This window comes from Ambystoma mexicanum, chromosome 1p (assembly GCF_040938575.1).
Source record: "Ambystoma mexicanum isolate Mex_15411 chromosome 1p, UKY_AmexF1_1, whole genome shotgun sequence".
NCBI lineage: Eukaryota > Metazoa > Chordata > Amphibia > Caudata > Ambystomatidae > Ambystoma > Ambystoma mexicanum.
Window position 1 is genome coordinate 1470988720 of NC_090921.1, and position 12701 is coordinate 1471001420.

Genomic DNA, 12701 nt, shown 5'->3' on the forward strand with positions numbered 1-12701 from the left:
CACGACTGGCTAATAATCGGGCATTCGTATGCAACATGCCTAACAGATACCCAGAAGACGGTAGATCTCTGCTTCAGTCTAAGGTTCTCGATCAAAAAAAGTACATCCTGAACCCTAGCCAAGTCAAACAGTTTCTGTCTCAACTTTCCCTCCAACGACAGGGTTCAAAATATGCTGTTTCCAGATGGCTCACTATGTAGCCAATCGCGGGGTGACCGTACGCAAGGCCTTGCGACTGTTAAGGATGATGGCCTCCTGCATCTACCTAGATTCAAATGCACGTCTGCGCATGTGTCCCATGCAAGAGCGGTTCTTGAGCCAATGGTGTCATGCCAGCGGACAATGGGACGATCTAGTGGTTGTCTTGGCAGCCGTCATTCTGTCACTGTAGTGAGGATCAAGGGAAAAACCTTGTGCAGGGGAAGACCTTCACCACCACCACCGCAGTAGAAGACACTCTTCCCCCACACAAACATGCTGTTGCAGGATGGGGGTGGGGGGACTTCATCCATGCCCTCAAACTCTTAACTTTGCGGCCTGGCTCCTAGGATCCTATAGTTCGGGAACCTCCAACTCCCTGAGATGTATGGACATACTTATGGAAGCACGGAAACCCAACACCAGACGTTGCTACTCCAACAAATGGAAGCGCTTTGTCATATGGTGCAATTGCAAGAGCATCAATCCGATTGAATGCACACCAGCACATATTGTCCTGTACCTAACTCACCTGCTAGATTCAGGCCTAGTTTACAATTCCCTAAAAGTCCACTTAACTGCACTTTCAGCATACACCACTTCCCAGGTGTGGTGGTGGAAAATTCTGGTAATAAAGGAGGGGGTAGAAATAATTCATCCCCCCATTTCCCCAACCCAGCTCCCAGTTGGGACCTGAACGTTGTACTAACTAGACTAATGGGGCCTCCCTTTGAACCGATGCAGAAGGCTAGCCTTAAAGCACTCGCCTACAAGACTGCCTTCTTACTGGCAATCACATCAATAAGGAGAGTTGGTGAACTGCAAGCCCTTTCAGTTCAAGACCCATTCGTCACAATTCACAAAGATAAGGTGGACCTGCGCAACCATTCACTATCCACACCATACATTTATTTCAAGGTTCCATGGGAGCCAGTCCATAGAACTACCCACCATTTTCCAGAACCCCACTAACGTGGCTGAGAGAAGCTTCCACACACTAATGTGAGGGGATCACTGATCTATTACCTGGAAAAGACAAGACCGCTAAGAAAGGCAAACCAGTTTTTCGTTTCAGTGGCAGCTGGTAGAGAAAGGCATCCTGTCTCCAAATCAGCTATTTGAAAGTGGATAGTGAACTGCATCAGACTGTGCTACACTCTTGCAAAGCGAGATCTGCCCTTCATGCCTAGACCACACCCTAATCTGGGCACAGGGGTACTATAGCATTCATTGCAAATGTTCCTCTGGAGTCCATTTGTAAAGCAGCAACCTGGAGTGCTGTACACACCTTTACAGAACACTATTGCCTAGATGCACATTCTAGGTCCGATTCTTAGGTGGGACGAGTAGTACTAAGACATCTTTGCTACTGTTCTTCACACATCCCACCACCATCTCTGGGTACTACTCGCTAGTCTATGCACAGCATGGGAATCTAAGCATACTAACAAGCATCAGAAGTGTTAGGCAAGATTGTATGCAGTATCCTTTGGGTGCACTGCAACAACCCTGACCTCCTGGCAATAGGAACCCAACCTTTGGTAGAAGTCTGTACTACACCGGTTGCTAGCATGATTGAGCAGCCAGGCTTACCTCGAGAGAGGTCAATGTGAGCTGTAGGAGAGATTCAGTGACAAGTATTCAAATAAACTCCTACACACAAGGTTTCTTGAATAAACAATTATTAACTTATCAGTCAGAGTAAGCCTTTTTCAGAAGGGAGCAATAGAACAGAAACACTCAAATATACTTCATAAACTACACACACTTAATATCTCTAAATCACGGAGTACCCTTTTTTGGGGTGGCCCACAGCCACAACCTACACCCTCAGGTGACTTCAATAGCTAGGGTGCTGGGGACATTAATAGATCACTGTTGTATTTAGAATTATTTAGGAGTAAGTCAGAGGACTAGGTTATTAGAACATACAAGAGACCATATTCTTAAGCAAGCAGATACTTTCAGATCCCCCAATAAGTGTCATTCAGTGGAACAGGCTAAACCAAAGTCAATGGGCAGAATTTTAGATGAGCTGAAGCACTTCTTTTCAGGTAAGTAAGAAAAGTCTATGTACAATGTTTTGGAAGTCTTTGAAGAAAAAGAAGAATCAATGTAGGGCCACAAGCTGTTAGACTTGTGAGTAGTAGAAGATGTAAGCAGCAAGTTCTCTCAGACTTTTACAGTACCTTGGTATTGAAGAAAAAGATCTGCAGATGGCTTCTGTTTCTGAACAGCTCTGCTGATCGCACTGTTCCTGGGCCTCAGTCGTGGGGACAAGAGGGAGGACTTCTGGGGACTCCTGCACTGCAATGGGACGGTCACCGCTCACAACCGGCAATTTTCAAACAAGTGGCTGTTCGCTGTTTCAGCTCCTCACGTCTACCGTAAATAGCAACACTGCGGTTCCTGGCTGTCGAGGTGGCCGTTCCTTGCTTCTGGCGTCCCACACGCTGTTGAGGGGACTCAGGATCAGTTAGTCCTGCTGCCTGGGAGTCCGGAGGATCTTCCTGGAGCTCTTGGCCAGCTCAAAAGCAACACACAAAATCTGGTGTTCCTCTGCCTGGTGTTTCGAATTCCAGCAGCAACTCTGTGGAAATTCAACTCCGAGAGAATGTCCAGGTGGCTTACTTTGGAATTGATTGGTCCCACCAACTCGAGGGGAGAAGTCGTCCTTGCAGGAGCTTCTCTGTTGATACCAATTTGGAGTTTCAGCACAGCAGCAGGGCTTCACCAGGCAAACCAACGGTCCAGGAGTTGCAGCAGCCGTCCTCTTCAAGCTCTTCTTCGGTTTCTTTGTTCCAGTGGCCGACTCTGCCTTTCAAGCGAAGAGACTCTCCTTTTATTCAGTTCCCTCCCATTCATTCCAGCCTAGCTGTCACTCACCCAGCAGGATGGCTGTCCTTGCCGGATAGTCAGTCAGCCAATCGCCACAGTGTGCATTTGGGTCTCTTAGGAGACTAAGCACAGGGAGTTTCGGGCACCTCCCTCACTTCCTGCCCCCGCCAGACACCCTGGAGCCAGAGGCAAATGCAAGCCCCCCAAAGCCAAATGGACCAAACCTGGTTTGGCGCGCAGAATAAATCTCAAGAAGGACCTTCCCACAAAGAAATGGCAAAAAAATATCGGGGCCCAAAAATTTGCTTTACTGCAGCTCCGAACGCAGCCCGTGGTAAAGGCACACCACGGTAGTTAAACGTAAACCACTGCCACCAGCCATTCATCGACGAAAGGGCAACATTAAAATGTTGCATGAGAAGCTAGACAAAGGGGATACTAGATAACCCCTCCAGCACCCTATTGTAAGATGGTGTGTGCTGGGTCTAGAAAGTTACATATGCAAGTAAAGTCACTTTCACTTTACTGCTCTGGGAAACAGTAGTTTATCCCAGAGAAGGTATTTAAACCTTTGGGAAATCTGGAAGAGGTGCTGTGACACAATGCAAAAGATGGCTATGGAGTTTGTCAGACTCCATAACCAAATAAAACCGTGTTCAAAATCACATTAAAATACTTGAGAGAAAATACTTGAGAGAGTGGGAGTAAAAGGGTCTCACTCTCTCCAGGTTAAAAGAATCAAGTCCTCAAAATCCAGGAAAGTTTCTGGGGGGCAGGGGGTCTCTAAGGTGGAGGGAATTAGCACATTTTTGAGAATTCTCCCTAACAAGAAGACATGCATTACTTACTTTAATAGCATTTCTGATTGTATCTTCTTAGATGCTCATCCCCCCACCGTTCCCTCATCAAGAAGAAGGAATTACACATTACACCATCTCGCTCTGTACTCACGCTGGCCAAAAGGCTCCCTCACGGCAGAAAAAACACAATCGGAGGGACCTTGACACACAAGGAATTTTGGGTACACTACACGTCACGGATAGTGTGTCCCTCCCATGTCGACGTCCCCTTTCGATCCTAGAAAGACAGATGCAATACTCTGTGATTACCACTAGATGTCGGACTATCTGCACAGCATGTGAATCTAAGCAGATACAATCATCAGAAATGCTATCACGCTAAGTAATGCATGTCATATGGTTTTGTGTGAATACTTGGCTGTGATTTTGATATGCATAGTGTGTAACGAAAGGCCTAATGTGTTTTTATATACTTACTGTCTAACTTGCCCTCTGTGGACTCAATGTAGCCCTAGACCACTCTCGCGCTTTCTCTGAGACTAAGCCTTGACTGCTCACCTACCTTACCTTGATTGGGTTTTGACTAACATTTCGGTCTTACCTGTTTATTATAAATAAGGTGGACTTTCTTAACAATGACCATATTTCAGATTTGGCTTCACATTGTAAATCCTCCCAGTAGGTGTTAGTGTTGCCTTCTGATAATGAGAAGGTAATTAAAGCAAGTTCTTGTAATGTATAACCTGCCACTCATGTTCATAGTCATCATTGACATTTTAGCTCTTTTTGAATACCTCCAGATGTATGCACTGTGCCCTTTTGAATAGATCACAAGATTTCAGGCTTAGCATAGGATATGGTTCTTAATACCCTTCTGCTAATTTATCTTGTAGATGCAGAATCCGGAATCCCTCTCTGTGATGACCAATCCTCGTGCGATGCAGGCCTTGCTACAGATTCAGCAAGGACTTCAAACGCTGCAGACTGAAGCACCTGGGTTGGTACCAAGGTAAGAGTTTGTCAGAGTAGGAGCCCAATCAAGCACACCCTGCAATGTGGATTATGGTGCCCTTCTGCCAAAGCAGGCCGGCAGTGATGGTGTCCAAAAGGTGAGTTGCACCACACTTCAAGCATTTCTATCCTAGTAGCGTTCCTGGTGCTGTAATAATGGCAGTACTGCTCAGGTAATACTCAAATGTACTTTCCCCATTGTGTTGTCCTGTCCTCCCTGTTGAGCAAGAATCGATGTAGTAACCCTGTGGGAGACTACACAGCACTTGTCCTCTTGCTATTAGTTAACCCACCTATTGGTATAGGTATGTACTACACAAGCTAATAGTGTCACTGAGCAGCCAGACTTATCTCAAGAGGGGAATGTGAGCGTAAGGATGTTACACAGAGGTCTACAATCAGAAGTATTCATATAAACACTTACACTCAAGGTGTTTTGGTAAAACACTTATTAATTTATTTCAGTAATTTATAAAACGGTTCACTAGAAAGAGGCAATCTATATTACACAAATATACTTCAGTACTTTATACTGTATGTTTCTGAGGCATTTAGACTACTTTGAAGTAGGAGCAAAAAGGCATAGGTTAATGAAGATTACAGTTACTCTTAGTGCAAATACTTTGTGTTCACCAGAGGAGTTAATTCAATGCAATAGGTCAGGCCAAAGTCAATGGGCTAAAGTCTTCTATAGGATAAAGCAGTTCTGGTAGTTAAACGGAAAAGTCTTTGCCAAAGTTCTCAGAAGTAGTTTGTAAAAGAAAGAATCATATGTTGGGTCACAAGCTGATCAGGCCTGCAAGTTCGGAAAGTTTCACGCACTTTCACTGCGAGAGGTAAGTACTCTCTCGTTTCACAGTACCTTTATAAAAGAAGAAAATGGTGCAGCTGAAGACTTCTGTTCCTAGCCGTTCCTGCAGATCTCGCTGTTCCCGATCCCCAGCCGTAGGGACAAGAGGGAGGATGTCGGGGGACTCAGCACTGCACTGGGACTGCTGGCACCTGGCAAATCTTTGATTCCGGTAGCTGTAGTAAGGCACACAAACTGGTGTCCCTCTCCCTGGTTATTCGATTTCCTGCAGCACTCTGAGGAAAATAAAACCAGCTCCGAGAATGGTATCCAGGTGGCTTAGTGTCGAGTTGATTGGTCCTACCAACTGAAAAGGTAGAAGTCGTCCTTGCAGGGCTTCTCTGTCAAGGCCGACCCCTTACGCCTTAGGGCACAACCGACCCCCGGATTCGGTCATCTCGGCGGCAGCCAAGAAGAAAGCAGGGGGGGGGGCGTCGGCCTCAACTTCTACTTCCCCACCGGACGGCGAGGGAAAGAAACTGGACGCCATGGGACGAGTCATTTCGTCAGCAGCGACGACGATTAAGGTGGCCAACACCCTAGCTATTGTGGCCCGCTACAACAGGGAGTTGTGGTACAAGATCGCCCCCCCATGTTGGACTTCCTACCGGATGACAAGAGGGCAGAGGCCCTGGCGATCCTAGAGGAAGGTGAGGTGGCGTCGGACCACGCCGTAACGGTAGCCACGGACATTGCTGACACCAGTTTTTGCCAGTTGGGCAACAGCTTTTTCCTTAAACGGCGGGGGTGGCTCAAGGCGACGGATTTCCGCCAAGACGTGCAAGCCAAGGTTTTGGACATGCCCTTTGATGGGAACAATCTGGAAAAACAGTGGATGAGTCACTGCAGGCCATCAAGACCGACAGAGATGGCTCGGGCTTTGGGAGTTCTGCAGCAGCGACGGCTGCTCTTTCGGAACTCCTGAGGCAAGCAAGGTGCCTCCAAAGGATTCGGTGGCGGCTCCTCGACATACCGTCAGCTGGCCCGCTCCTCGTCGCAGGAAGCCTACAGGGGACGAGGCAAGTCAGGTGGGTCTCGCCGTCGTCGCCAGGAAGGCCAAGGTGGCAAGGCCGCTTCCAAGTCAGATTGAACTGGCCGTTTCATCGGGCCCCCACCAGAGCACCCTTGTGGGAGGCCGGCTAACGAAGTTTGTCAGCGCGTGGAAGTCCATCTCCACCGACCGATGGGTGCTGGATGCCCTAGCTCGCGGGCACACTCTTGAATTTCTAAAGAAGTGTCCCTGCATTCCTCCCATGGCCAGGAAGGAAAACCACGTCCCTCAACTGCTGTTAGAGGTAAGGGCGATGCTCAAGAAAGGAGCCATCGAGCTTGTCCCAAGGAGGCTCCGGGGCTGTGTACTCAAGATACGTCCTCGTCCGAAAGAAGACAGGAGGATGGCATCCCATCCTGGACCTGCGTCAACTAAACAAATACATCAAGGCACAGAAGTTCCAGATGGTCACCCTCCAGCATGTGCTGGGCCAGCTGTAGGAAGGTGACTTCCGATCGTCGTTGGATTTGGAGGATGCGTACTTTCACATCCCCATTCTAAAAGGTCACCGAAAGTTTCTCAGGTTCGTAGTCCAAGACGTGGCCAGGGTGAGGTCCATCAAGTCCCTTCTCAGAATGATGTCCTTGTGCATCTATCTGGTGCGCCTGTGCAGGCTTCGGATGCGTCCCCTACAGGAGTTCCTCGACGCCCGTTGGATGCAAGCAGCGGGCGGCTTCGAGGACAGGATCTCGCTCAACGAAGTCTTCCGCCAAGCAATCCTGTGGTGGGTCACCCGTGCGCATCTCGCGGCAGGCACGGACTTTCAGACACCAGCACACCAGGTGACGGTGACGACGGATGCCTCCCGGAGCGATGGGGAGCGCACACCGGAGATCTTCACGCGAGAGGCCTTTGGCTCCCGGAGGAGAGGCCGCTCCACATCAACATACTGGAGCTCCGAGCAGTGTTCTGGGCCCTCAGGTCGTTCCTCCCTTCCCTCAAGGACAAGGTGGTGAGGATCTTCACTGACAATACCACCACGATGTTCTGCATCCGGAAGCAGGGAGGAACCAGATCCCCAGCCCTATCCAAGGAAGCCCAGGATCTGTGGCATTGGGCCGTTGCCCAGGTGATGTTTCTGGTGCCTTTTCATCTAGCAGGGATAAAAACCACCATCGGCGACTCACTCAGCAGGGAGCTGCGCTCGTGCCACGAATGGGAATTATGCCAGGCTCTAGTGGATCTACTCTTCCAGCGATGGGGCAAACCCCAGATCGATCTGTTCACGACGGCGACAAACTCCAAATGTGGTTCGCCAGCAGATTTCCCCAGCCGAGGAGCCTGGGCGATGCTTTCTGGTTCCCATGGGACGGCCTGTTCCTGTATGCGTTCCCTCCGTTGCCGTTGCTGCTCCGACTCATCAACCAACTCGAGGTCCCGGTGCAGGATGATCCTCGTTGCACTGGCATGGCCGAGACCAATCTGGTTCCCGGACCTTCTGGACTTGTCAGTGTCCCACCAGTCAAACTGTCGACTGACGCAGATCTTCTTTCCAGAGAGGGAGGCACCATCCTTCATCACGACCCGGAGTCGCTGAACTTGCAGGCCTGGCTCCTGCAGCACTAGAGTTTGGAGGGTACGATATCCCGGCGGACTGCAAGGAGGTTCTTGCAAAGGCCAGGGCATCCTCAACTCTCAAGTGCTACGGACACAAGTGGATGAGGTTCTCTGTCTGGTGCCGTGCACAGAAGATTAACCCTCTACGGATTACGACCCCATAGGTGCTACCGTACCTACTGTTGCTGGCCAAGGCGGGACTAGCGCATGCTTCCATCAAGATACACCTGGCAGCGATTTCCCGATGCACCAAAACTAAAGGACGGGCATCCCTGTGGTCTCATCGCCTGGTGAGGGAATTTGTGAAAGGACTGTTCGTTCGTTCCCGCCGGTGAAGGTCCCGGCGTGGGAGCTCAACGTGGTGCTGACCAGGCTCATGGGGCCACCATTCGAGCCTCTGCATTCTGCACCGTTGAAGTTTTTTGTGGAAGACCGCATTTCTTGTGGCCATCACCTACGCGTGACGAGTGGGAGAGATCCAGGCCCTATCCTGCAAGTCTCCATACTTGACTTTTCACGAGACAAGGGTGGTGCTGAGGACGCACCCCTCCTTTATGCCAAAGGTGCTGTCGGACTTCCACCTCAACGAGCCCTTGGTGTTACCAGTTTTCTTCCCGTTGTCGACCGAGAGGACTTTGCACTCGCTGGATGTAGTTAGAGCGCTGAAGTTCTATGTGGACCGCACAGAGTTTTCGGAAGACGTCACAGCTGTTTGTGAACTTTGGACCTGTGAACCAAGGGAAGACCCTCTCGAAGGCTTCCATTTCCAGATGGCTCTCCGGCTGCATCATGCACTGTCATCGGTTGGCGAACCGACCGTTGCCCGGCCGTCCGACAGCCCATTCGACCAGAGCGATCGCTGCTACCACAGCGTTCTTGTCTAGTGTGCCCCTGTTGGACATCTGCAGGGCTGCTACGTGGAGGTCGACTCATACCTTCACGAGATTCTACTGCGTCGACCGGGATTCCAGGGAGGAGTCCAGAATCGGCCAAGCAGTGCTGCGCAACCTGTTCGTCTGAAGGTAGGCCTGGTGAGGAGGTAAGAGTTGCTTAATGTTGAGTTTGTGATGCTTAATATTGAGCCTTTGCCACCTCCCGTGGTTGTGCATGTGTACTGCTATCTATTCTTAAATTCATGAGCATGTGAATCCATGCCAGACCCCATGCTGGAGAATGAACAAGTTACTTACCTGTAACTGTTGTTCTCCAGCATGGGTCTGGCATAGATTCACATGTGAACCCTCCCTCCTACCCCTCTGCGGCTCTTCACTTGGTCATACTGCCACTTTACGTGCTACCAAATCTGAGGATGGCTGCCAGGGGTGAGGCTTAGGGAGAGGGCAGTCATTGGCTGGGGGCAGTATGACCCAGAGACCAGTGATTGGTTACTACTAAAAAAGACAGATCAGAAACGAAACTAATACTGATTTTTTTCTTTACCTGAGGATTCCCAGCCTGACAATGGGGAATATTCATGAGCATGTGAATCCATGTCAGACCCATGCTGGAGAACAACAGTTACAGGTAAGTAACTTGTTCCTTCATAGTTGGTCTTGGGACTGGTTATTCCCACTAGCCAAAGGGAAGGAGTCCTTCAGAGCTCCTGACGCACAGAAAACTAGTTCAGGACAGCAGTGATCATTTCACGGTGTTGCAAAGGATATGCTGGCGTCTCTGGTTGTCGTCTTCAGATATTTCAGCTTCCAGTGGTCGAATTGCTTTTCAGTCCAGAAACCTTACCTTAAGTTGCAGCACACACTCCTCTGCAATCTCTCCCTCAGCATTTTACAGAAGGTGCGTTTGCTTGTCCAATCGGGACAGCCAGACCCCCTGTGGGAGCTGGTCCTATTTAGCACTCTGGCAGATAAGGGCAGGAGGGTGAAAGACTTCTCTGCCACTTCATGCCTGCCCAGAAATTCTGGAGCCTAGGTGGGGATACCCAAGGGTTCCCGCCAAAGGCAAAACTCAAACACTGACCTCCCCTGCACAGAATGGTAGAATGGCAGAATGGCTAACAAAGAACAACCACGCTAGTAATAGTGAAAAAAGAAGGGAGGCCCCAAGTTGGTACTTGGGTGCCCCTATTGTGCACTGTCGAGGCTATGGACATAGCCTGTGGTATATAAATGACACAATTACACAACAGAACACATCCACTGCCATCAGCCATATCTAAGAGATTGTCTGTGTCTAAAAACATACAAGCGCAGAGAGAAGGAAGATGCTAGGTAGCCCTTTGACACTCCACTGAATGTGGTGTGTGCAATCCACTCAGACTATAGAGTTTTGGGAGAGATACTAAGTATCCTTAAGAGCCTAATTTACTTGAGGATATGGAAAGAAAATCGTAAAGGGGCGCCATAGGAGTCCCCAGCAACACTGTCCATAAGGAGCTGTGTAATGTAGTAGTAAAACACAGATGCCTTTTAAGAGCCATAGAGCAGACAGACTCCATAGTGCAGGTAGAGTACAAAGAATAGAGTTCCAAAAAGACAGAGCCCACAAGAATGAATGAGTGTAAAAAGGCTCCACTCATTCAGGATCAAAAGATAAAGGTCCAGAAGTCAAGCAAAAAGTGCTGGGGGGTCTCACTGGGAGAGGGGATGCAGCATAAAAATGATACATCTCCCTAACAGTCAATTTTTTAATCCCTTAAAAAAAAAGAAGATGGATGGTCAACCACTCCATCCTCATGAGACGGCTCCACCATACCTTAGGTATCGGGGGGCGGGCACTGGACTGGCTGACCTCTTTCCTCATTGACCGTCCCTCCCAGGTTATCCTGGGCTTTCTCCTCTCCAACCTCTATCTCCACCTGTGGCGCCCCTGAGGGCTCCAACCTTTCTCCCTGGTTCTTTAACATCTATCTTGCTCCACTTGCACACATAATTTCCACTTACTCCCCTCACTTCCAGTGTTCTACAGATGACGCTCTTCTTCAAACTTCCCTCTGATCCTCTCCTTACCTCCTCCATCATTCATGACTGCCTACCTGCCTTCCAGTCCTGGTTTGCCTCTAATGATCTCTGCCTCAATGCCAATCCCATTTGGTCTTCGGCTCCCTCAATCTTCCCCTCGCTCTGGCCACCCTCTGTTCTCTACCTTCTCCTTCATCCGAAGCAAAAAACCTTGGAGGAGTCTTCGATTACTCTTTCCTTCCTCCCTCACACCCAGGACCTTGCCCAGAAGGCCCACTTTCCACTCTACCTGCTCAAAGGAATCCTTCCTTTCCTCACTTTCCCCAGAAGCGCAATGTCGCTAGAGCTTTGGTATTGCAATAGCCTCTTCTAGCGGGGTGATTTTCTAACGCACCTTTATAGGGAGACTGGTGTAGGCGGGCACACAATATACAGCTTAACCTTCACTTAGAACGTGCCTCTTTTACCTGTCTCAAAACCCCTCTCTCCTGGCTTCGAGATCACCCTGGTGTACCTAACTAGGGAGATGGTGAGGGTTAGGAAGATCAAGAAGTTAGGGCAGGCAGGGTCCCCAAATAACCCCAAGGAGAAAACGCAAGGTTATAGTAACCGGAGCACAAAAGGAGAGGTGGACAAAAGGATTGCTGTTGTACGGTTCCTTTTAGTTGCTTAAAGCTTTCTTACATACTTTTTCGGAACACCAGCAGGGTTTTGCGATGTTTGTTTTAAAACATTTTTTTTTTTACAAAAAAGGCAAAACACAAGTCCCTTTATACAACTTACGTTACTCCTAAGCAGCTGCGCTACTAGTAAAACACAAATATAAAGAGTCCTTTAAAATATGCAAAAAGTCTATACAGTGCACTTTATTAAACTATTTAAAAAGAGCTTATTTTTAATGCAACCTGGGCAGGACTGTCTCAAGGTCCTTGCAACTCTCGATCTTCTTTCTTCCTGCACTCTTTGATGGTGGCTCTTCTGGCAGTGGGCGGCAGCCGCAGCGGTGTGTGGGGGCCCCAAAATCTTTATATGAGCTGGGCTGTGTATGTCAGATGCAGCCCAGCACTCGGGCAGCTTGGAGAGCCTCCACATCACTTTTCAACCTGGGCCACGTCTGGCAGGTGTGGCCCCGGGAGTACAGGTGGGACACCTGTCTGGGGGACGTGGACGCTTGATTTAAAATCAGCCCAAGGAGGGCTAAAGATACATTGGCATCGTCGGTAAATGGATGTGCTTGGGGCTCAGCGATGGAGCTACCTGGGGGCAGCAGTGATTGTTTAAGGCACTCCCCTGCCTGTCGGAGGAGTGCCAAATTAAAGTCCTGGGCTGTGTATGTCATCGGTAATGTGAGGTGCCTCTATCTCTGTGAAGGGTTTTCCAACTGTCACCGGCGCTCCACTCGCGCTGGTGACTCTTTTTAAAAAAAAAAATAGACTAATGCTCACGCGCGAGGACCACTTACTCTAATTTGTTTCCCC

General features: G+C 49.2%; 1 protein-coding gene across 4 annotated transcripts in view; it reads left to right on the top strand.

Moving 5' to 3' along the window:
* Positions 1-12701, top strand: part of UBQLN4 (ubiquilin 4) — a 404884-nt gene that overhangs the window by 352291 nt on the left and 39892 nt on the right. For all 4 annotated transcript variants that reach the window (XM_069607136.1, XM_069607138.1, XM_069607139.1 and 1 more), the window contains one exon: positions 4730-4845. In XM_069607136.1, the coding sequence (XP_069463237.1) occupies positions 4730-4845 (116 nt within the window). The remainder of the gene's footprint in view (positions 1-4729; positions 4846-12701) is intronic.